We start from the raw sequence: 26,159 nt of genomic DNA on the forward strand, positions 1-26,159 counted from the left end.
GAAAGGGAAGAGGGGTCCTGTGAGCCGAGGGGTCCTGTGAGCCCAGCAGCAGCACCAGCCACAAAAGATGCAGAACAAGCCACAGCAACTTTAGGAGAACTCACCACTCCCTCAGACAGCATGGGGCAACCTGATGGCCAAGGAATCAGACCCAGCCAACATGGATTTAGGAAGGGCAGGTCCTGCCTCACCAACCTGATCTCCTTCTATGATCAGGTGACCAGCCTGGTGGACGTGGGAAAGGCTGTGGATGTAGTCTACCTGGACTTCAGCAAGGCCTTTGACACTGTCCCCCACAGCAAACTCCTGGCCAAGCTGTCAGCCTGTGGCTTGGACAGCAGCACTGTGCTGGGTTAGGAACTGGCTGGAGGGCAGAGCCCAGAGAGTGGTGGTGAATGGTGCCACATCCAGCTGGCAGCCTGTCACTAGTGGTGTCCCCCAGGGATCAGTGCTGGGCCCCATCCTGTTCAATATCTTTATTGATGATCTGGATGAGGGGATTGCATCAATCATCAGTAAATTTGCAGATGACACCAAGCTGGGAGCAGGTGTTGATCTGTTAGAAGGTAGAAGGGCTCTGCAGAGGAACCTTGACAGGCTGGACAGATGGGCAGAGTCCAACAGGATGGCATTCAACAAATCCAAGTGCCAGGTGCTGCACTTTGGCCACAACAACCCCATGCAGAGCTACAGGCTGGGGTCAGAGTGGCTGGAGAGCAGCCAGGTGGAAAGGGACCTGGGGGTACTGGTTGACAGGCACCTGAACATGAGCCAGCAGTGTGCCCAGGTGGCCAAGAGAGCCAATGGCATCCTGGCCTGCATCAGGAATAGTGTGGCCAGCAGGAGCAGGGAGGTCATTGTACCCCTGTACACAGCACTGGTTAGGCCACACCTTGAGTACTGTGTCCAGTTCTGGGCCCCTCAGTTTAGGAAAGATGTTGAATTGCTGGAGCATGTCCAGAGAAGGGCAACGAGGCTGGGGAGAGGCCTTGAGCACAAGCCCTATGAGGAGAGGCTGAGGGAGCTGGGACTGTTTAGCCTGGAGAAGAGGAGGCTCAGGGGTGACCTCATTGCTGTCTACAACTACCTGAAGGGAGGTTGTAGCCAGGAGGGGGTTGGTCTCTTCTCCCAGGCAACCAGCACCAGAACAAGAGGACACAGTCTCAAGCTGCACCAGGGGAGGTTTAGGCTGGAGGTGAGGAGAAAGTTCTTCACAGAGAGAGTGGTTGGCCATTGGAATGGGCTGCCCAGGGAGGTGGTGGAGTCACCATCCCTGGAGGTGTTCAAGAGGGGATTGGACGTGGCACTTGGTGCCATGGTTTAGATAGGCATGAGGCTTAGGGTGACAGGTTGGACTCGATCTTTGAGGTCTCTTCCAGCCTTCTTGAAATAAAGAAAATAAAATAAATAAAGAAATAAAGAATGACACAGAACTGGGATCACACCAGTACCAGCAACACATGGCACCTTCTGCTGCCCATCATGGGCAGGGGTCAGCAGGCTGCAGTTGGGCTTATTTCAGTTTTTCTCCTTCCTTTACATTTTTAGATCCACTTTAAAAGATCTGAAATGAACCTTGCAGGTACAAACCCAGTTCTGAATGCACCAGCCTCTGCAGTTTCCACTCACTTCCAGTTCCATACCCAGCTCCTACAAGAAAAAAAAGACTCATCTCCTCTACTCTCAGGGAGCCACTCAGACCTGAAGCCCCAGGGACAGCACATCCACCAAGCTCCAGATGTCAGGGCAACACAACACACATGGTCATTTAGGGTGGGAATCCTCACCTTGCTGCCAAGATGAGGAAGCTTCTCAAAAGGAAACTACCCACACCAATTACTAAGCCAAGGATGCACAAAGTGGTGTCAAGGAGGACATCAGCCTCTCTTGACAATGCTGCACCCAGAGAGAGGTTTCTGGAGAGGAGGAGAAGCTTTATCACTATGTAATTTCTCACCAAGCAGCCAGCCAGTCTGCAGTGGAGGACTGCAGTGGATAGAGCAAGTCTCCCAGGAGGACACATCATCCTGAAGCACAGCAAAAACTTCAATAAATCCCCCCCCTGAAGAGCTCTTTCCACATGAGACTGCTAACAGTCAGAGCAGAGGACTTGTGTCCATGCAGTCAGTTAGAGCTGCTTCTGATCCAGTTCTGAGCTCGAGTTATTTCTGTTCCAATACATTCTTTTTGCAGTCAAGAAGGTCTGTTTCCTCCTCTGCAGGATCCCTTCAGCTATACAAGACAGGGTGCCAAGGACTGCCAGGGAGCAGTGTGGAGTGGCAGAAGGAAAGGGCAGCCATGGGTATTTTTCACTGGGGTGTGTACATTTTGGGGGGGTAAAAAGGCTTTATTAAAAGTGCATGCTTTCATTCAGAGGTACCCAGAGCAAGGAATTCCCCATCCCAGCCCTGGCTGGGGAGTGCAGCAGCCTTTGCAAAACCCCTAGCCCTGTCCATCCCAAATTACCCATCAAGTAGCCAGTGACTGGATGTTCTTCAGCATTTCATCAAAAGCCTCCCGGGAAGGCGCTTCGGCGTTCTGGAAGGAGACCTTGATGCGGCTGTAGAGGCTGAAGGACTTCAGCTCCAGCCAGATGAAGCCGAAGCGATCGTCGTCGAAGAGAACAAAGACTCCTGGGGTTCTCTCAGGGCTGGTGAAGCCGTGGCCAGCAATGAGCCCCGTGCCATAAAAACTGCAAGGAGAGGAGCAGGAAAAGAAAACGAGATGTGAGAAGAGCCATAGTTGGCCAACATTTAATAAAATACAAAACAACTCACAAAGAAAATAAACAGAAAACGATGATCCTTTGCCAAACACACTGCCAGGGGCTACAGAACAAGGTGGGGGTGGGGGTGTTTTACACTGGGTCAGCTCTTATCACACAGCACAAACCACTGCTGATAGCATTTTAAGGTAAGGAACTCCCCGCTGCTATTTGGAGGCTGCTGCTTTTGGCTACTCTAATGAGCACCTGCGCACCAAGGCTGAATTTTTTCTTTAGTTCAACCCAGGAATCCAGCTGAGATTTACTTCAGCAACTCGAGGATCAAGCCAGGCCCAGACTATCCTCACAGAAAAGGCATGTTGAGAGGGTGACCCAACCTTGTGACAAAACCCAGGGGAAGGGAAATAATGAAAAAATCTGCAAGGAGAAAAATTCAATTGGAGCTGGGGAGCACTAATGTCAGCCTAACCTCCAAGCAAGCAGCACATGGAGTGGGGTTTTATTCAAACACCACTGGGTTGAGACAGCAGGGGCCTGCTGGGATTAACCAGTAGGTTTTTCCATGAGCACAGATGTTTGGCTGAAGGTCACCTACCTAAGCCTCAGCTTTTGGGTTCTTTGTCCACGCTTCATTTAGTCTGCTGCTTCACTGACTCCGTGGCTCATTCAACAAGGCCCTCTGCATGCTTGCACCTACTGTTTAAGGGTGCTCAGCACCTTCCAGAGCTGGCCCTGAGGCCGCAGAGGCTAGGGAGGAGTGGGAGAGAGCACCATGTTCCATAGCTATGGAACGCAAACGTCACACAGAAACAGGAAATGGCTTGGGCAGATCTCTAAACATACAAGCTGGGCAGCTATGGGAAACAGAACACACTAAAAAAGCAGGTGTGGAATATGAGAGAGGTGGTGGCTCTAGAAGGAACAGGATAAAATCTAGCAAGGAAACAGGATAGTAGATGACAGTGAGGTAAGGAAAAAGAGGGAGGCAAAAAAAAGTGTGTGAGGGAACTGGGGTTGTTCATCCTGGAGAAAAGGAGGCTCAGTAAAGACCTTCTCACCCTCTACAACTACCTGAAAGGAGGTTGGAGGCATGTGGGGGCTTCTCCCAAGGAAGAAGTGACAGAGCAAGAGGAACCAGCCTCAAGTTGCACCAGGGGAGGTTTAAGTTGGACATGAGGAAAAATTTCTTCCCCCAAAGGGTTATCAAAGCCTGGACCAGGCTGCCCAGGGCACTGGTGAAGTCCCCATCCCTGGGGAGATTGAAAAGCTGTATAGATGTGGTACTGAGGGACATGGTTTAGTGGTGACCTGGCAGTGCTGGGTTAATGGTAGGATTCAATGATCTTAAAGGTCTCTTTCAATAAAAACGATTCTGTTCTGAGACAGGACAGCAGCAGATGTGAGCACAAGGGCTGAGAGATACACGCACACCAAGGACAAGCAAACACCAAACAGCTCTCAAAGGCTTCCCCCTTTTCCATTTCAAACAGTGGCTGGCACAGCCAGACTCCAAAACCACCACCCCCATTACCAGATTCGGCAGGTCCGGGGGTAGTCTTCGTTCCTTGATATGACTCCCATGGGCAGCACGAAGGGCTGGGAAGCTGGTGCCTTGTCCTGGGCTGTCCCCCCTGCCCCAGCTGCAGTCTCTTCCCCCTCAGCACATTCTGCTCCTAGTGACTTTGCAGCAGGCTGGGAGGCAGCTTGCTGGGAGTGGTCATCTTCCTCCTGCTGGTGTTCCTGCTCCTCCCGCCGGACCTGCTCCTGCACCTCCAGGACGATGCGGGAGAGCTCACTGAAATCACGAAGGTTCTCGATGTCTGGTAGCTGCAGGGGGTGAGCCAGGTCAATCTCCACAGTCTGCTGCCCAGCTGGGATGTTGGGATCTCCCTTGAGACAGCAAGCAACAGAATTCAGACCTGTATCCTCTGCATGTCCACTGCCTGCCTTCAACATGCTTCACCCTATTCTACAATCATCAAGCTGGCAACAAAAGAATATAAAAAAAAAAAAACCTACAACTTGCTTGGACCTTGTTTGCTGCTCCCTGAGCTGTCTACCTCACCTCTGCTTTCCCATTCTCAGAGAGGGAGTTTTAAATCAAAAGCTGCAAGCTAGGCTGTAGTTGCAAGGGTGAAACAAAGTCAAAGCTGCAACTGCACTTTGTCAGATTCCCTCCCTGCAGAGCGGAAGGATTTCACCAGCCTGGCTTCAGTGAAAAGCTGCCAACATTTGGTACCTGCTCCTCAGACAAACTCAAGTGATCTCCAGTGACCTGCCACCAGCTGCTCACAGAAAGCAGCTGGAAAGGAATGAAAAAGAAGGGGGAGCCAGGTGGCATCATAAGAAACCTTGCAGAGCAGGTTCTAGCTACTCTGCATCTGTTAAGATTCACCTAATGCCACCTATCCCCATGAGGCACAGTTTGGGGTGGTAACAACTGACTGCCTCCCAGACAAGAGATCTCTCCTACGGCTCCATGCCATCGAGAATATTTTAACAAGCATCTGAAAGAAAGGCAAATGCACTCACAGTGATTTTAGTCCCTTTTGCTTTCTTTCCATGAAAGCTCAACATGACAATCTCCAGGCCGTGGCTCCCATACGTCCCTTTGAAGAGACCTGGCTTTATAAGGTCGTTGGGGCTGCTGGGAGGGAGGTAGATGCGTCGGTACGTCAAGCAGTTGCTGTGCAAGAAACAAAAGATCAGAGAGGTTAAGAGAGAATCCCTCACCAGCAGGAATGTGTCTGCAGTCTGCTCTTCCAGGCAGCTTTGGGATGTCATCAGGAGAGGGCTGTGTTTCCCAGCAATACCAAAAAACAGACTTTGTTCCAGACCTATGTGAGTGCTCCCTCCACTCCTCCACCAGCTCTCATTAGCAGACCAGCAGGATCCTGCAGTGAGGTCACAGTGAGCCTCCTCACTCCTTGGGATTTCTGGAGAAGCTAAGAATGAAGCATATTCAAACATCTGCTACAGCAGGGTGGCTGCTGTAAGAAGTTTGTAGTGATGGTTAAAAAAAACCCCAATCTCTCAGGGACTGATTTCTGCCTAGTCCACTACAAAGCACGCTGCTTACTATTATGAGCAACAAGCAGACAGCTCCCTGGGATCAAGGGCATTTGCTCTGCTTTCAAATTAAAGACAGTTAAATGACTTAAAACCATCTTGTTGTGAAAACTTGGATCCTTATTATGACTGCTGTCATTGCAAATCCTTTCTCTGTACAACTGGGATGCACTGTGCTTCCCAGTTTACTTCCACACAGAGCCTGCAGAGGCAGAAGATTCCTCTGGCTGATCAAGCTTGTTCCAAGGATTCCATTTTTAGATCAAATCATAGAATCAGTCATAGAATATTTGGGGTTGGAAGGGACCTTTAAGGCTCCAGCCCAGTCATCCTGCAGTCAGCAGGGACATCTGCAATTACAGCAGGTTGCTCAGAGCCTCAAACAACCTGACCTGGAATGGTTCCAGGGATGGGACATCTCCCACCTATCTGGGCAACCGGGATCAGTGTCTCACCACCTCCACCATATTTTTTTTCCCTTCTATTCAGCCTAAATCTACCCTCTTTCAGTTCAAAACCATCACCCCTGGTCCTGTTACAAGAGGCCCTGCTAAAAAATATGTCCCCATTTTTTTTTCTCAGCATCTTTATGTCTTGAAAGGCCACAAGGTGTCCCTGGAGCCTTCTCTTCTCCAGCCTGAACAACCCCAGCTCTCTCAGCCTGTCCCCATAGCTCAGTGTGCTCTCTAAGCTGCAGCAGCCTCAGTATCTAGGAAGAGCTGGTGCCCTTACTCATATTGGCTGGTGTAGATGAACTTCATCAAGATGAGCTCCTGCATGTGTTCATGGAAGATGTCTTCCAGAGTCCGACCCCACTCTTCCCTTAGCCATGTCCGGAATTCCTGCAGCACAAGAAGAGGGAAGATAAAGGCATTTGCAGCAGTGATGTACCTCAGCCTGACTTCACCTCATCAGCACAATTAACTGGCAGAGCCACAGAGAAGGCAAATGCTCTGCCAAAGACAGAGGATCATGGCTGGATTTGGGAACAAGCACGTGCAGCTTGCTTGGAAATAATGCTTAATGAGTAGTGATGATAGTGGTAGCTGCCCTGTACCTGCCAGACATCACACCATAAACATCCTCCTCTTCAGAGAAATTACAGGTACAACCTGAGGAGTCGTTGAACAAAAGCATGAGCACCACCTGTTACTGCAAAGCAGATGAGCTACTACTACTTTATGTCCCAGCTTACCGTGCATTAACTCATCTGTGTGCCCAGAAGCTGACTCCTATGCCCTATTCTGGCACATTAAACACAAAAGGGGCAACTTCTGAAAAGCACTGAAGATTTAGGAGGTTAAATCCTGCCAGTTTAATACTGATGCATCTGAACCCAAAGGGTGCTTTGAAAACATCTCCTGAAGTACCTTTACACCAGCTCTGACAAGTTAATACCCTACCGAGAGTTAGTGTGATAAGAGCTTACACTAAGATAGCAGCATGCTGAGTGATATTCCAAACCTGCTGGCTTTATCTTCTAAAGCCAGATCCTCCAATTACCATAATGCCACACACACTTAACACAGAGCTTTCAAAGTATTAAAGCATTTCTCATCTGCTACAGAACCAGAAACACTTAACTAAACCTTTCACCCAGCAGTTGCCCTTTAGCAGACAGGCATTTTAAAGGGTTTGTTAGAAGCAGCAGATGTGTCAGCAGCAAATCCCCCCACCTGGAACAGGTATTAGCTGAAGGTTTTCATCCTGACATATTTATACCTGCACCTTAAAATGTGTGGTTTGAGTCTAGGAATCTGCCTTGATGGGTACAGCTGACACAGGATAAACAATGAAACAAAGCTTTTTATCCCTTGGCCAAGATGACAAGCAGTAGAAAGGTGTCCCACTGACAAGCAGGTATTCAAATGCAGTTGGTACTCAATATTAGTATGTGTCTGGAATACCTTAATTAAACAGGCAGCAGTATCAGTGTCTGGTGAGTGCTGCATGCGTACAACATGTGTTGCTGGACAGGTCCTGCTATCAAACAGGAATGGTGGCACAGCACAGAAAGGAAAAAAGTGCTGGGGTTCAAAGGGCACCAAGCCACAGAGAACAAACTAAACCAGCATTCTGCTCAACAGGATGGATGTTAACACCTTGCTATCCACTGAGGTAAGGCATGGGGTCTCCAATCCAGTATTCTGTGAGTGTATCACTAAACTGATCCTTAAATCACACCCTGACAAGTACAAAAAAGGTTCCCAAAGATCCTGCAGTTCTTCAAATGTGGCCACTTTAAGTTTTGTTTCAAGTCACGGATCAATTCTACTCGCTTAAAGATGGCAGTAGATCAGCCAGAAGCTGCCAGCCTGGATTTCTGTGTCTGTGCAGATACAGAAATGAGATCCCAACAATAGCCAAGACAGCAGAGAGGGGTCACGGAAACAGCTTTAATGCAGGCTCTTGGTACATCCCTCTTACCTCTTGCCTTCCCCCTGACATCCGATGGTGATCTGTCTGGTTGCACTTTGTGGAGAACTCATCCTTCTTTACAATCTGTAGTTACCATGAAGGAGAATTTAACAGGTTACAGACCTGTCCAGAGATGTCTAGGATGATGTAAACTAAGGCTGTTTACAGTAAGTGCTTTGCACAACAAGTGTTACTGAATTTGCTGGAAGAGAGGAATCATTAAGTGAAATCAAGTGAAGCAGCTACAGAACAGAGAAATAAAAGTAATAAACCAAACAATGCATTCTAATGAAAGCTACTGCTTTTAAGTTGGTTCTTCATTTGAGCTTCTTTCTTCCAAGAAAAGGAAATGACCTCTCAGGAAGCTTTTCAAAGCATCCAGTGGCTGCTACAGTACACAGAATGGATCCATTCAGGACACTGGATGCTACATCACAGCCTCAAGCTCTCGTCTTATAGAGGGCTGTAAAACAGAAGAGGTCTGTGTGTCTGCTTGGACACATTCACCAGCTGCACAAGGCTATTTCTCATGTCCTTTCCCCCAGTCTGTGCACATACCAGTGCTGCCACCCTCCCACTGTGCTCCAGCCCAAAGGAAGACAGTATAACAGCTTTGCTGTAGCACTGCCAGTGAACAAATTCAGAGTAAGGAACAGCCCACACAACTTGTCAGACACACAATGACTGTAAAGCTGGCATCCACACATACAGCAAGGTGGTGAAAGCCACATCCCTTAACTAAAATTCCCATGGTTTTTGAGGAATCCATTTCCAGAGCACACACACATCAGGCCTAAGAGAAAGGATGCTGAAAGTGCTAGAGAAGCTCACCTGGATATGGCCATTGTGAGGTCCCTTATGACCATACATACACTCAACGGTCGCAGATTTCCTCTCCATGAGATGAATCCTGAAGAGAGGTTTGAATCTCATGGGATCATCAACATGAGGGTCATGAGGTGGCAAGTACATCCACCCAATGATGAACAGACCATCCACCTGCAGAGACATGGGAGACAAAGCACACGGGATCAGCCTGGTGTGCTTGCTGTTGAGTTTGCAGCAAGCTCTGGGGCCTCTCCTGCAGAACAGCTTGCTGCATTTCCAGCCCCTTCCCAGCAATAAAACCAGACCATATGCACTCTGTTGAGTGGAGAGGGTTGCTTTGCAAGGCTTCCTGCACACCACTGGAAAATGATTGGGCTTTTATTACCGCAAACAACTTTGTGACGGATGCTTGGTGCACAGGATCCAGAGGGAGAAACTGCACTGAAGAGACCACACAGCTAGTCAGACTCTTAATTGGTTTGAGAGCTCACGCTGGCAGATACTTGAACAGAGGAATTGTGCTTCTCATGATTATCCACGCCTTTTGGACAAGGAATTATTTGGCTCTGTTACTGACAGACAGCACAGGAAGCAGAAATCCCCTCTGCTGAGAGGTGCAAGTGCCAGCCCTCTTTCTGCTCGTCTAACAGAATCCTTCCCCTCTCCCTCCAGGGAAAGGAGATTTTCTAAACAGGCAAATCTGAGACAAAAAAAGACCAGCAGCAAAGAGCACACTTGTCTTTATAAGGTCACAATATCATCTAAGTATCTGTGCACTTGGATGCACTCATACCAGTGCATGGAACAGAGCCCTGCAAAACCCAAAGGCCTCATGATTTGTTACACTTCAACTTGTCAGTTATTGAACCATGGTGCAAAGAACAAGGGCTGTGGGCAAGCTTCTGGCCCAGCTCTCACCAGTACAGAATCAAATGTTGTTCATTGATTGTTCTCCCTGGCAGTGCAAGAGCTGTCAGGCTCCAGGGGTCTTACACCAGTCATACACCAGTACCACTTCACCTGATGTGTTAGTGAAAACCAAGGCAAACTACACAGGAAGGAGAGGTGCATAAACTCAAGTGCACAACCCTCTGCAGAACACTGAGCTGCAGGCAAAGATAATGCTGTAAGTGATGGGCTGGTGCTAAAACCTCTTCTGCACCCCACTCACAAGGAATGGACTCTTGTGCCAGCCATGCAATGTCAGCATTAAACTCTTAAGTCAAGTCTTTCCCTGAAATATTTCTAAGTCTTCTGTGTGCTCCTGCAGCTGTTTGGAGCCCAGCTGAAAAACTAGAGGACCCTCTGCAGAACGGTGGTGATGACGAAAAGATCCAAGAAGCAACCTGTGGGTCCCAATCACGTGTCTTCAACAGTGTGGAGATGGCAACCTGGTCCAGAAAGTGGCATATAAAAGACTCAGGCCTCGACACCCCAGCCCCCAGAAGGATGCACTCACTCACCACCACGTTCAGCAGTCCCCCATAGGGCCCAATGTCTGGCTGCCACAGTCCCAGGATGTGTCGGTATCGGTGCAGCACTAGGGAACAGTGAGAGACTGAAATGAGCACATCGAGCTAAAGAGTTGGGATTTGGGGGAAAAGAAAAATAAGGCAGATTACACACATCATTGACCAACACCACCCACAACTGCCATTACCAAGGAAGAAAAAACTGGTTACAGCCAGCCACAACCAGGCAGCTCTGAAATGAGGTCTCCCAGGAGGCTCATACAGATCAGTGGTGTTCTCTGCAGCCCAGCTCCTAGCCCAGGCCAGGAGCAGAAATCAGTTCCCCAGGACTTTACACAGCCAGATATCTCACCAGGAATTCCCAGGACCAGGAATGTGGTCCTGTTAATGCAAACACATGATACACCCAGAGCTAAAAACAAATAAAGTATCTGCCATCTCCAGTTACCAAAAATGTGCTTGATGCCTCAGGCTGCAAAGCAACAGAAAATACGGAAGGGCAGAAAGGCAGCAAGGAACAGGGAAATTCGAGTACTTGGAGGAATTTCCCTGCCCTGGACTGACAAATTTGTCTCCACAGTTAAGCATCTTTGAAACAGCCACCAAGAGAGCACAGGCAAAGCGCACAGACCATGCCAGCTCAGGAGATCTGGTGGGGTAACCAGGTCAGTAACAGCCTTACAAAGTCTAAGTAAGCAGCTGTGCCTCAGCAGTGCCCAAAAGCTGCTTCAAAGCCCACCTCAAAGCCTGCTGCAGGTGAGGTTTCTCCATGTACCCATCTCAGAGTGAGGGGTACCTTCAATCCTACCAAAACTGAAGGACAAGCAGGAGAAAATACCTATTACAGAAACATCTTAACAATCCTCCTCTCTTGAGGACAGCTCAGAGATGCTTCTTGTCTCCAGTGCTTACCCAGTCATTAATTCTGTCCATATAATTTCTTGACATAGAATCATAGAATTGTTAGGGTTGGAAGGATCATCTAGTTCTAACCCCCCTGCCCTGGGCAGGGACACTTCACACTACATCAGGTTGCTCAGAGTCAAATCCAGCCTGGCCTTAAAAACCTCCAGGGATGGGGCTTCCACCACCTCCCTGGGCAACCTGTTCCAGTGTCTCACCACCCTCATGGTGCAAAACTTCTTCCTAACATCCAATCTGAATCTACCCACTGCTAGTTTTGCTCCATTACACAACCAGTAACATCACACACAACCTGGCATTTGAGGCAGGATAGAGATTATCTCTATGAAGATGGCAACAAGATGCTACACTTGCCTTACAGTGATGTTCATGGCCAGCTCAGAAGGCCACAACAACCTGGTTTAACCTACAGGACTGGCTTGAATAATGGCTTTTGCTTTGCATCTATTTATAGCAAGAATTGTATTGCAGTTCAGTTGTTGCAACAGCTTTGCTTTATTAGCTACTTAAGACAGTGAGAATTAGAAAAGTGTTTTTATTACACAAAAGCAGAGAACTTCCACAGAGGTTTAGGACAGCAGGGAGGGTTGTCCAGAGCTGCTGCCAACTGGCCTGGAGGAGCCTTTTTCCTAAGCAGTAAACAATTTAAGATTGATGGGTTGCTTTCACCAGTGCAGCACAAACAGCACTAAGTCAAGCAAGCAAACCACATTCCCAGTCTTCTTGTCTCAGTGCAGTAATTACACATTAATAAATGGTATGTGCATAAGCCACTCCACCCACCACAATCTGCCTTCTACCCTCTCTGGCACGGAGCTGATAAAAACCCTGCTGTATTTTGTATTTTTAGGAAAGAAAACTTGATGCTAAGCTATCCAAAAGTGATGAGGATGTCTCACTTTCTCTGCCAGCCCTTGTCTGAAGCACTCTCAGAGCTGTAGCTACAATTGATGGACTTTTCAACAGCGGGGAAAGCGTCTGCTCAGCCAGGCAAGCCCTTCCACTCTCAGACACGTGGCCTGTTGAGGGCAGTTTGTGTGCTCAGTGTGAGTAAACAGCCAGCTCCAGCTGCAGCTCAGCTTGCCAGAAGCCTTGGTGGTTCAGGAAATGTGGATGAGTCACAGACAGAACCTGCTTCACCATCTGCCCAAACCACCTGGAAAGCTGGGGCTGCAAGGGAGGGAAGAAGGCAAAAAATCCCATTCACCTCCAGAAGAATCTTGTCCCCTGGACAGCAGCATTTATGCTTAGCTTGCATCTCTACTGCGGGCAGCTCTTCAATTTATTTTTTAAACCCCAGCTGTCTGGCACCCCAGAAGTCTCCAGATGAGCTGATGGGAAGCAGGCTGCAACGGGCACAGTGTTTCACCCAGCCTGACCCTCCCTACACATGAACATCCATGGCAGGGACACCTTAATGGAGGACACGTCTCCCTGACTCACTCAGAGTGCTGTGGACTCTGACCTCTCCTCCTCTTCTTCCAGGAAAGGAGGTTACTAGGGAAAATGCTGGCCAAACAAGTCTCAAAGCACAAGCACAGCTCCATTTTCAAGCCTGGGATGCCTCTGGCAAGCAGTATTTCAGGGAAAACCTGACAAATTCCAGCTCTGGCTCTCCCTGGCAGGAGACAGGATAAGTCCAATAGTTGTTTCCTTCTCTGCTCCTTGAAAGAAAACAACACTTGGGTCTTTCTCCAAGGTTCTCCTCTTCTAAGCACACTGCTGTTTTTCTCAATCCTGAAGAAGCCTCTTGCCTACCTAAATTTCTGAGCCCACATCCTGCCAAACGGAGCAAAAATATATCCACTGGACGCTTCAATACAACCTCTACCCAGCCTGGATATTATCCATATTGCCACAAGCAGCCCTGCATGCTCTTCAGATGGGAAGGCAGCTTGAATCCAGCTGGAAACTGGCTAGGAAAAGCAATGAAAGCCCAAGCTTTCACCAACAGAAGGCTGCTTGGGAAAGGTCTAACACCTGTGCTCTTTGTTAGATACAGGACAGGGAAGTGACACTGAGCAAACGCAACTCAAGCACTACAGCAGTGGCACACCAGACACCACAGAACAGACCAGCTACAACCCCAGAATGGGTCATTAAAACAGGAGGAGAGCAGATGCTTGCAGATGTTACTGTTTTAATTAAATGTTATTTCATTACCTGTGTCCAGCTTGGAGAGCACAGGCCAGGAAAAAAAAACAAACAAAAAAATTTCAAGTGAGTTTGCAGTGAAACCTGCAGGCTTTAAGGCAGAGGTAGCTCATTCTGAGTGGGAAAGACCTGATCCACAACATCTCTCTGGGATGCAGGAAAAAGAAGTGGAACAATGTAAGCAGTTACTGCCCTCCAGCTGGTGATAACTGACCTGCTAGTGGAAAGAGCTCAGTGTCAGCCAGGCTTAGCTTAAAACTCAGGGGAAAGTGATCTGAGCTGACCTGGCTAATGCTGCAGGAATATGAATAAGGGAGCACTCACACAGTAAATCCTGGCAACAGAGTCTTAATACAGAGGAAGGGAAAACAGGTAATCCCATCTTAAACCCCACTGGCTGCTCCTCAAATAATAGAGCATGCTCCTAGAGAAAAGGGGCACCAGACATCACAAGTTAGGGGCTGCAGCTAGAAGAATTAACAGCACAAAATGCCATTTGAATGCTACCACATTGGCACATTTGGAACAAGCAGCCAGGTACCAATCTACAAAGGAATCCCTTGTCCTGTGGGGCAGCTTGGATGTGCCTCTCCTTTCCATCCAGCTCCAGAACAAGGCTGGTGTTAGAAGCAGGGCTGTCAAACCTAAAGCTTTCTATCAATTCCTGCTCTAGCACTGCTGCTGCTTGTCTGTCACAACTGCCATGACAGACACCATCTTCTCTGTGCGGCCCACGCTTGGCTTTCTTTAGCACAGGTAAGTCTGCAGCATCCACTCCACCACTAGCAAATGCAAAAAACTACATTCCCAAGCACCAGAGAGTTAGTACCCTGAGTCTACAAACCTCTGCAGACACAAAGGAAGCGTTAGAGAGTTGAACCTGCCCTCCAAATACTAAAGAGTGCTGGCTTCCTTAATTGCTGTGAACTAATCAGTATTTCTGCTGCATTCCTGCAGAGCAGTGAGCCTTAATCCCAATGTTTCCTTCAAATCAGGAGGGAATGAACAGATTACCCAGAGCAACTTCTTGACTGCAGAAGGCAAATCATCATCTCTGAAACAGCAGCAGAATATTTCCTAGAGACTAAGATGGTGGTTAAAGGATTCACTGTGCAGGGAGAGAATTAGCATTCTTCACTGGGAAGGGCTGTGGATCTGAGTGCAGCTCATCCGGATCAAGACAAAGCCTTTTGCCAGTCCAGAGCTTATTTAAACTTGCTTTTGGGGGCCTTCACCGGGGTATCCGAACACTTCCTTCAGAGAGAGAAGCAATCCATAAAGAGCAGAGCAAGTGCTCCCCTGCTGTGAGCAAAGCCCCTCCTTTTTGCACCCAGTCAGGGCCGTTTGCTAACTCAAAGCACTTCAAAGTACCACCACACCTCACTGCGTGCCCAGCTGGCACCTTCGCTCTGAAGGGTCTGAACGCTCCGCTAACTCTCAACAGAACTAAGGGGCACCCTCCGTACTGTCCCAAGGTCCAGCCCAGAATCATCTGCTCAAAGCAACTTCACACTCCATGCAGCATCTCGTGTGTGCTTAGTGCAGGAAGCATCAACCAGCAGGAGGTACGTACGGCAGGTGTAAACATCTCTGTACTCCATGTGCTCGTAGTCGGGAAGGATTTTCATAAAACGCCCCGACTTCACTCGTGGGTTTATACCTGAACAGACACAGCAGGGTAAGTACCAGCGAACTCTGCTCCACCACAACCACCACCTAACAGCACAGTCAGTCTGGACCAACTACTCAGGCAAGTCAAAACGCTCTTCTGACTTCACTTCCAGCTGGGGTGTGCCGTTTGTTGGCTTCCATCAGCCCCTGCCTCGGGTACGCCCGGTCAGCGGGGCTGCTCACACAGAACTTGGCACGTTCAAGACCCCCACAGACAATATGTACAGTGAATTCGAAGTGGAATCACACTCACTCGGCTGCAACAAGCACCTCTGTCTCAAGAAGACCACTTAGGCCAAGTAACTCCATGGACAGTGGCCCTTGGATTAGTTATGCTTTCTAGCACTGAAGCTCAGTTCTCCCATTTCTCACACTACTCCTTACAGAAACACATTCAGTGGACAGAAAAGTATCTGCAAGTCCTGCCAGTAGCCCCAAATTAACTCTTCTGCAATTAAAGAGGTTTATGGGACAGTGGAGAAAAGGCCACACTACCAGGAAACTGAAACAGGGCAAACTGTGGAATCTGAGCAGGATAACTGAAATGGTGCAACCTGAAAGGCAGGAAGAGCTGCCAAGAATTCTGACTCGAGAGTAACCACTGCTGGTTAGGACTGCTGAATGGATATGGACATAGACCTTACTCAGAAGTCCAATGAAGTCCATCTCAGAGATGGTTCTCATGTCAAGTGAGGCTCTGAGCCAATGGATGCTACAGATTCAGAAAAAGATTTTGGTGCAAAAGAAGACTGGAAGTATGTGTAAGATCTATTGAGGGCTACTAAATTAATAAATAGCAATAGACTTTGGAAATCTCCCACCCTGAGCACAGTCAGAAACTGGGAGAATACTTAGGAAACTATCACACAGGCTTGCCCTATTCTCAGTCTTCCTTGAGTGACTGGGCTACAGAAAGACCACAGCTCTGAGCCAGTAAGGCCATTTTTACATACAACTTGTGAACAAAAAGCCCTAAATATCATTGTAATAAATTTGAACCTTGCAACTCTTGAAGTGGAGAAAGACTTTGACTCATGAAGAGATTTTCTAGTGTTTAAGACTGGCAGTGCATAATTAAGATCCTATGTGGCATGTGTTGTATGGTTGTTACCACACCAGTGTCACAGATGCTGCATTGAATAGGAAGTAAGAGAGGCCTCAAGTTCTAATGAAACTTCTCTGTGGACATCTAAGTGCTAGCTCAGCATCACTCAGCCCTCCCACCCAGAAAAATTAGGCAGTTCCAGTCATAATGCACAAATAAGTAAAGAGGGGCACTAGGTGATAAAATAATTCTCTTGTGGATGCTGAGTAAGTCTATTACAGATGGGAATGAAACCTTTCTACCTCTTCTTTCCAGCATCAACATCAATGCTTAAGGTCATCACTGCTTCAAGGTTCAGCACATGCAGAAGCTGAGCCAGATTTTGGGTCTGCAAAACCTACAGAGACCACTCATGATTGACCTCCCTGCTTTTGTTTCATAAAGCAGGAGCTTCGTTGAACAGCAAGAAGTCATAGTTGACGCGTTGCAGGTCAAATCTTGTTCTGTAGGATAAAGACCACAGGTAACAACTCCCTTAAAAAACATCTGGGGTGAGGAACCAAGACAGCACAGCCTGGCAGCGCTGGTATGGGAGTTCTTGAGAGCTTTGTAAGGCTCTGAGCCATTAGCTCAGCTTCTGAATACAACGGTCAGGATTTGGCAACGGGCTCATCCATCACAGATCCAGGCCTCTATCTAGTCCTTGGTTTCCCTCATCTGATGATGCCCTCACTCCTCAGTCTAAGACAGAAGATGTGCATCTGCCTTGGGTCTAAGGAGTTGGAGTTTCACTCCCACAGACATTCCTAAAACACACCACCTCAGCAGAAGCCCAGCCCTGATAGACTCTCCTCTTCCAGGAGCATCCCAGAGGAATGTTCAGCCCTTTCTCTACAGGATTTTCCCCTCCACCTCTTTTCACTGAGATCAAGACTTAGCTACATTAGGGCTATGACAAAATACCAGTTAATTCCTCAGCAAGATCTGAAAATGGCCCAACAGGGAAGGATGAAAACCCTTCAGTACTCTTTACTATCAAGTTAAACTACATGCCTTTTTCTCCAGCAATGGACTGCGGGGTACAGATATCTCAATTCTTGGCATCTGCTTAGTGTTAAGATTCCAAACATGTTAGCTTCACAGATTAACCCCCTGCCATTAGGAAGTCAGTCTGAATAACTTATGATCTCAAAGTCTAATAAATATTCAATGACTACATGCTTTCAAAATCACTCCTAAGCAAGGACACGCAGCTCTCCACCAGCTCCAGCACTTACGTTTGGCATAAACATCTCGACAGGACACTCCGGTGATCTCCAGTTTCCGCAGGTTTTCACAGACACCATATTCTGCAAAGACACACAGATAATCATGTCAGCTCTGGTGCAAAGGGGTTTGCTACCCAGGATCTTTATATCCACTGTCTGAGCAAGAAAAAAAAAAACAAACAAAACAACAACCACCAAAAATCAACCACGCAACTAAACAGATCTTATGAGGTACATTACTGCAAGCTGCCACATTAGTCCAAGGATCTTATTTCTGCTTTGAAGGGGGAGGGGAGAAAAAGAAAGCTAGATGTAATTTCATCACAGTTTGGGAAATCTAACACATTTTACAAGCAAAATCTGCAACAAACACACCAGAAGGAACACACAAACACAGCAAAACTGCAGACGTTTACACCCAGCCCAGAAAGAGTGTGAAATGTGGAAGACGTAGTCGGTTCCAGCTGGGATCCTAAGCCCTTTTAGATCAAATCATGATTGTGTGTAGTAATTATCTACTCCCACTGAGGCATCCAACAGGGAAAACTGCTTATTAGGATCCTAAAGAAAAGGTCACACACTTTAAAAAGAATGAAATGGAGACATAAAGCAGGCATCAGCATGTACAAATACGGTTACACTTGGAAGCAGATCAGATTGAAATGGGTTCTGTTGTACACTCAAACACCTTTGATTGCTTACAGAACACCCTGAAAACAAAGGGATTCGGAGATCTTAAAGGCAGCTTTGAAGCAGAAAATGAGATTCAATCCTTTCATTTTCAGGAAGTCAACCCAGAACTTCTAAGAAACTCAAAAAAAGAAAAGAAAAACCTAAAAACACCTACTAACATCTCAATGCAAGAAATCCTCAGAACAGCAGAGGGAGGAAATGAGAGGAGGGAGATCCCCAAAAAAAACATCAACAGAAAACACCCTGCTGCAGTGACCCTGAGAGATCTCAGTACAGAGAACCTCCCTCCTCGACATCAAAGGCATGTACACCACAGATCAAACACCAGCTTCCCCTAGCAATACCAAACATCTGCCAGATACTTTGACACCAAGTCTATTTGTGAAGACTTCTCATCAAATCATTAAATATGAAGCTTACTCTCAAGTCAGGCTTCCTTGAGTGAATCCACTGTGGCTGCCAAACACCACCACCTAATGCTGCTAATCTGCTGCAATCCAAAAATACATTTTTCACATATGAGAAAAGCAGAAGTTTCCCTGAATGCATTCAACCTCCTCCTGCCTATAAATAAATACAGGTACAGTAAACGTTCATGATGATAAAGCACACACAAAGCTAACTGTCAGCCTGCCTCCAGGGAATACATGTTCTGCAAAACATTGCTTTGGGTGAGCACAGCAAGTTCAGTAAAGGAAAGAGTGGGCAGAAGGCACAACCAACCCACTGCCCTTCATTAAAAGACGCAGAGGTCAGTGGCAAAGTTCCTGCTGACTTCCCTAGCAGAAGCCAGAGGAAGCTCTAAGCGTTATTAAAGGCAAGGTGGGATGAAGAAGCACAATTAGGCAGAGAGCAGACAGACGAGCCTGCAGGAAAGTACATCCAGCCCAGCACAAACAAGTGCTGGGCTGGAGCCAGCTGATCCACACAGCCATCCTGCAGATCTGTGAAACCAGAGCTCTGCCAGAGGCTGGAAATTCAGACCGACCCCATAGCTCATCCCATGTCCATCCCCCCTGCCAGAGCTATCCAGGCTTTCACCCACTTGTGTACATATGCAGAGCCCTGGTAGAGAGTTGGGTCATCACATCAAAGGGATGGAAGGAACAGTATGTTTCCTCAGCTGATCAGAAAGTTTGACATCTTTATGACAGAAACAGCATGGTCACAGCCTTGTGTTTGGAAACAGCCAACTCTTTTCCATGTAAACAAACACTCACCTGGCCACAGAACCAGTAAGGCACATGCTCTGCGCAGCAGGCATTGCAGCTAGATTAAATTCAGTGTCACTGAAGATATTTATACTGCATCAGAAAGGGAGGAGACATGCAGAGGATCCTGCCCAAATGGCACTTCTCTGTGTTGTTCTCTAATGGCATGGTAACGTTTTCTCTTCCTCCAGACACTGCTGATTCTTCTCAGAGCATCTTCCCTGCAAATAACTCTGAGAGCAAACTCGGTGCACTGCAGTGGTAGATCCACTACCAGGAGGAATCTTGAAACAAGAGGGTGGGGTGGGAAGTCTTTTGATGTTAAAGCTCTATCACATTTTCACGGAAGTGTCCTTGATAACCTGCAGTGCAATTTTATGGAAGCCAAACCACTGCTAACGGTGCATTTCCTAAGTGCTGTTGTTCAAATCTTTTCTGGAAGGATTCCAAGTTCTCCCAAGTAAGAGCAAGCTCCTTTAAAAAGTGGTGGTCTAACACTCACCTCATTTTCTGATAACTAGTCCTTATCCTGCCCTGTTCAGCAAACAACTACAGAGAGGCAAAACCCCAGAGCGATGGCTTAGCTCTGAGTAAGTGTATCACTTAAACTCTTCTGACCCATGAGCTGTTAACACCACAATGGTTACTTGGATGAGTACAATCATTCTGTTGGCTCACAGTGCCTACAAAACCTCCTCATATGAGAAAGAAAGCTGCCCATATTTTTTTTCAGTCCAGGAGACAAGAGGGTTTATAAAATTAACAGTAAGTAGAACTTCAAGATGATTACAGAAAAATAAAATTGATGAGTTTTTTTTTTTTTATGGAGAATATAAAGTCTTTTCCAAGAAAGCTTTGAAGGAAGGGCTTGAGCTTTCTGGGCAATTCCACTTCTATGCAATTAAGTCTATTTTAAAGAAATATATCTCAGTGCAACAGATCACTGACTGAAGTATTTTAAGAAGTTAATAGTCACAGAAATCCACACATGAAATTCATACCATTAAGAAATGGCTACTTAATCCTGCTTGCAAAGCAAGGCTGGGATTTGGGTTTGAAGCTCTCACTTGACCAGCTGGAAAGACCCATTTCATTTGGTTTATAAGGAGTGCTTGAAAGATTTACCAAACACACAGGGACACAGTGCTGTTTCCATGGTCCCATGCACTGGAATTTAAATGACCTGGAAAGGCAGGCTCTGTTTATTAGGAACCACTTAATCCTTTTGCAAGTGTAATAATTTACTTCCTGGCTTGCTCTCACCACATACCCTTCTCAGCCTTACATTCCCTTCTCCTTTCTACAAGGAGCCATGTCACACACCTTCCTCTGCATGACTTAAAAATGACTTAAACAAGGATTTTCCAACCCAGGTAGGGGAAAAAACCCTCTGCCCCCACCAAAGACCAAATTACTTCCCTTTCTTCCTCAGCGTGGCACTGTCATCAAGCAGCTGCAAGCACCAAGTGTGGACATCCGCAATTCGGAGATTAGGATGTCTGGTAGAGCTTGATGCCCTTTATCACCACCACATGTCCACTGTGCCCTAATCAAGTCCTCCAATTACTGCTGGATAAACGTGTTGTTACAAGGCTGTACAGAGAACAGAAGGCACAGAAACTTACTGGATTATTCCAGAGACCACAAAAATGGGACATTCTCAAACCTGCATCTCTGAAATACCAGGTGGATGAGTTTGAAACTGGTTTCATGTTTCCAGAGGCTGAGCTACCAGATTAACTCTCTCAGCCCCAGGGGGCTGAGAAGGCAAACAGCATCCTGGCCTGTATCAGCAATTGCATGACCAGCAGCATCAGGGAAGTGATTGTTCCCCTGTACTCTGCACTGGTGAGGCCACATGGTGAGTAGTGGGTTCAGTTTTGCAGTCCTCATTACAAGAAAGACATTGAGGTGCTGAAGCAGGTCCAGAAAAGGTTGGTAAAGGGTCTGGAGAACAAATCCTGCGAGGGGCAGTGGAGGGAAATGGGGTTGTTCAGCCTGGAGAAAAGAAGGTTCAGGGAAGACCTTCTGGCTCTCTGCAACTGTCTGAAAGGAAGCTGGAGCCAGATGGGGGTCAGTCTCTTCTACCTAGTAGCAAGAGAGAGGACAAGAGAAAATGGCCTCAAGCTGAACAGGGAAAGTTTAGGTTGGACATCAGAAGAACCTTCTTCACTGAAAAGGTTCTCCAACACTGGAACAGGCTGCCCAGGGAGGTGGCTCAATCCCCATCCCTGGAAGTGTTGAAGTGCCACAAAGAACTGGTGTTGAGGGACGTGGTTTAGCACCAGATTTGGTAGCATCAGAGGATGGTTGGACTCAATGTTCTTAAAGCTCTTTCCCAACCAAAACAACTCTTACGATTTTAAAATACACCGAACACTTTCCCAAATGCTCCTCCCAGGGGAAGGCTTGTCGTTACCACTGAGACACGATGCAGGAGCTGAGCAGAAGGAGATTTGATCTGCAACGAATGAAAGCACTTGCTGAAATCCTACAGCAAAAGATGGGTAGCTTCAGCACTACAGCTTACAGCAGATCTAAGGACGATTCTCTGAAGGATGGCTATGGCTAGTGAGCATCTATCATTAGCAGAGAGAAATGGCACCAGCTGTACTCTGAAAGCAAGGGAACATGGTCAGAAATGAAATTCCACAGTGGTTCCCCAAAGAAACACAGTGTACAAGGTTCAGTCTCACAAAGCCAGATTAGAGCCTTGTGACTTATTAAAACCACCTTTGTGTTTACGAGGGAGCAGCACCACAAGAAATTGTTCCTGGTGTGGGAGCAGTTGTACCTCAAACTCCTGTGTGGATTCTCCAAAGTCTTGTAAGAGCTGAACTCCATGCAACAGTCCCCTCACCAAGTGTATAAACTCAGTTTCCAACTCTTCTCCACTTGCTGAACGCTGACACCTTTAACAGCTTGGCTGACATTTTTCAGCTGGTCCAAAAGGAGTTGGAGGTTGTTTTGACAAACAAAAGTCTCTCCATCCAAGTTCTAGACATTATTCTGAATTATTGGTCTGTTCCCACGTGTTCTGTTGTTTTATTTTAAGATGAAAGCAGTTATCACTTAGAACAGACTAGCAGGTGTTAATCAAGGTAGGTCAGGCCACCAACCAGGGTGAAACAGGTCTTAAGTCTGCTCCCACTGCAGACATCAGCAATCTCCTATTTATAGAAAACATGAGAGTGACTGTGAGCCTCTTCTTGCCAAAGAAGCAATTCAGAGACATTGTTTACCCCAAACAGTTGCAATGATAAAAGGACAGCAGCCCTCACAGCCATGCCGGCCTTACACAACTACTCCTGATTAATCCCAGCACCTTTCCAGTTCACAACCACAAGCAGAAGACACCTTAGTTCCAGGAAGATAAATCCTCTGGACGCTTGCAGTAATCACAACATGTCCTCAAGACTATTCTGAGATTGAGTCCTCCTCACAACAGTGCAAAATTAAGATATTAATGCTCGACAGACCAACTTGGGCAACAGCCAGGCTTTTCCTCACATTCAGTGCTGCTCCTGGCCAAGACAAAGGTAGAAAATAGCCAAAACAAAGCACAGCACCAATCAGCATCTCTCAAAGAACTGCTCTGTTTAATTTCAGGACTTTGTCTCTTTACTGTTGTGCATTTCTGAGAACACAAATAGATTTGCTTACACAACTAGCACAAAGTTTACGTTTTCAAGTTACCTCCTGCAAGAGTTCAGCTCTGGATCACCATCAGCAGGGTGAATAAGCCATTGATACAAGGAGTATGTTAGGAGAGGCACACATGCTTTCACTCTAAGACATGCAGCTTCACAAGAGTCAGGCAGACAAGCACACACTCAAAGACTGTCCTCAGTCGGGAAGTGGTTTGTTTTTGACAAAGATTACAAAGAGTAATTGTGTTTTGTGTTTGACTATCAGACAGTCACCAAGTACAGCTGCACAGAAACACAGCACAGGGAGTCTCAGCTCTGTGTGTTCACATACTAATATCTGATGTTCCTATACATCCTCATCACACTTGCACTCCTCACACAGTGCCATACTACATCTGAACACACTCAGCAGCTGAGCATATGCAACACAGCACTGGATATATACAATTAACTGCAGATCAGCTCCAAAAATGGTGATAATTATATACTCAAGTATACAAATAGTCAGATTTACAGTGCTACCACCACACTAGCTACCCCTACTGCTGTGTGAAGAAGCACAAAGCACTATGAACCGTGCAAGAAGTCCAGATTAGGATCTGCTTGGAGAATCATGCCTGGTTAACAGATTGCAGTCACACTTTCATAGATTTAGTAGGGTTTTCAGCCAGGAATCCCCACTCGTGTCTGTTCAGCACAGCTTGTGCACCACGCCTTTGGTACAAGGTCTACCTCAATCACACCAGCAGCCCTCCAACAAGCTCTCTGACACTGGTTGGACTGGGCACATCAGGAAACAGAAAAAACAGTGTGTCTAAAGAGAAGATTTGTTTTATGCACCTCTCACCTTACAGCTAGCTAAGTGCCTTAGAAGTGTAGTGGTAATACCTTCCCTTCCTTTCTGGTTTAGTTTTAGCCATACAAAGCCTGTTGTTTCGTTAAATATCAGCTAAGTTTTTGAATGCTGCTTTATCCACCGGCAAGAAAATCCAAGGAGTAGTCATGAATTTAATAAATAAATTTATGTCCCCATCAGGCCTAATTTAGTGGCTCCTTCACAAGACAATCTAGCTTATATTTAAAAATTATCTCAGTTTCTATAGAAACATTTTGCCAGGATCATAACACAGCAAAATAATTAACCTATGAAGCTTTGCAAACCATACACAAAGGTCCATGAGGACTCTATATTAGCAGTTTATTAACCTGCCTCCAAAACCCAGTGTTAAGTTATTGGGCCATTGGGATGATCCCATGCTGAACACAGAAATAAGAATGCTTTAGTAGATGTTTTCTTCAGCCTTTGTACTGTCCAAGGGTTCTTGGATGGTGCTGATAAGGCAGAGATACATTAAACCCTGCAGGAATGAATCTGGACAGATCCCAATGCCTATGGCAGGTAGCCACCCTCACATACCTAAACTCTTCATCCCAAAGCCCTCAGTGGTATCAAAACCAGAAAACAAAATATACATGACTTCATGTACTGGCAGCAGAGGCACCTGGCAGGATCACACTATGAAGACAGACGATGAGCACAGCAAGGCAGACGTTGAAGGGTGGGACAGCTGCTGGATTAACAAACAGGACTGAGCCACAACGACATTAGGAAAAGGATGAGGAATATTGAGTAAGAATTGCAGCCTCACAACACAGGACCACAGCAAGACAGAACTTAGGCACTACTGAAAAAAATATGCCCCCAGGCCTTTGCATTTATGCAGCACAGCATCCTCCCAACAGGTATTCCCCAGGAAATAAATGCTCATGCAAACCTGCAACCCCTTCAAACCTGGCCCCATACTTCCCAAGACCAGGAACAAATGACCTTATCCAGGCAAGCCCTCCTCCACCCACTCTAGACCCCCATAAGCTGCTTTACCTGCTATGTCTCCACAACCCCAAGACCCGGTCCCATACCTTCCCTCCAGCTTCCACCTCAGTGTGATGCCCTTTGCTAGGGCCTGTTCATACGTCACCCCTTTTCCAGAAAGGGACACCAAGGGACCGCACCCCAGAGGACCCAAGATGTGCCCTCTTCTCCATCCTCTGCACATGGAGCCTTGCATGCATCCCTCATGACCTCGTAACTCGCAACCCTTCATACCCCAGCTCCTCCCTGCATCAACCAGGCCCCTCACACCATCCCCTTTCTCAGCCCTTTCAGGACCCTCACTCCACCTCCCCATTCCCTCCGCGTCCTCCTGCATCCTCTGGACCCCAGACCTCGCATCTCCGGTCCCACCTCCCCACCTCTGCAACCTCCGGGCCCCCTCCCTGCACGCCCCGGGCCATCTCCTCAGGGCATCCCCGGACTCCCCGGACCCCCCAGCTCGGGGCTGGCGGTACCTTCGCGGCAGCGCCGCCGCCAGATCGTGTCGGTGCGGAGGATGCGGCGGAAGGTGGTGCAGACGCGGGCCAGGCTGGGCAGGTCGGTACCGGGCAAGGAACCGAAGATTTGGACCAGGAGTTCGGGGGGCAGTTCCAGAAGGGACAGTGGGGCCCGCCCGGCCGGACCGGCCTCGGCGGGGTGCGGCGCGGGCCGCCCGCCCTCAATGCGCTCCGCCACCTCGTCATCCTCCGTAACCCCGCCGCCGGCCTCCTCGGGGTCAGTGTCAGTGTCGGGCTCGCTGTCGCCGGCCCCCCCGCGGCGCTGCTCCCGAGCCGCCCCTCGCCGGCGGCAGCCGCGGGCTGGGCCCACCCCGCAGAGGCGCGCGCACACCGCCATGGCCGTGGCCGCTCTGGCCGCCGGGGTAGTGCGCAGCTGAGCGCGGCGCCTCCGGGCCCGCCCACCAGCGCGGAGCCGCCAACCAGCGCCGCTCCAAGCCCCTCACCGCACGCCTGCACACGGCTTTCCGCGGCCCTTATATTTCCTAGCGCTCCCCCTAGCGAGCCGGGGGACTGAGCGCTTGGCGGAGGGGGACAGTGGCCGGTAACGGGCCCGTGCTGCAGCGCGCTGCCAGGCTGGTGGATATCGAAATCGCTGTCCCGGCTCCGTCCTCGCAGCCCCTGTCCCAACCTGCGCTGAAAC

General features: G+C 47.9%; 1 protein-coding gene across 2 annotated transcripts; it reads right to left on the reverse strand.

Moving 5' to 3' along the window:
- Window positions 1–1,278: 1,278 nt before the first annotated feature.
- FBXO31 (F-box protein 31) lies at window positions 1,279–25,856 on the reverse strand. Of its 2 annotated transcripts, XM_054389567.1 has the most exons (10): window positions 25,478–25,856; window positions 17,584–17,655; window positions 15,164–15,250; window positions 10,504–10,580; window positions 9,044–9,211; window positions 8,222–8,296; window positions 6,527–6,636; window positions 5,258–5,411; window positions 4,257–4,615; window positions 1,279–2,692 (listed from the first exon to the last, which is right to left on the reverse strand). In XM_054389567.1, exons 1-10 carry the CDS (start codon window positions 25,854–25,856, stop codon window positions 2,470–2,472), a joined length of 1,704 nt encoding a protein of 567 aa, XP_054245542.1. In that variant the 3' UTR covers window positions 1,279–2,469. The 2 variants fall into 2 exon arrangements, with proteins under 2 accessions (XP_054245542.1, XP_054245543.1); XM_054389568.1 differs by lacking the exon at window positions 15,164–15,250.
- Window positions 25,857–26,159: the final 303 nt, after the last annotated feature.

Source organism: Indicator indicator, chromosome 19 (assembly GCF_027791375.1).
Source record: "Indicator indicator isolate 239-I01 chromosome 19, UM_Iind_1.1, whole genome shotgun sequence".
Taxonomy (NCBI): Eukaryota; Metazoa; Chordata; class Aves; order Piciformes; family Indicatoridae; genus Indicator; species Indicator indicator.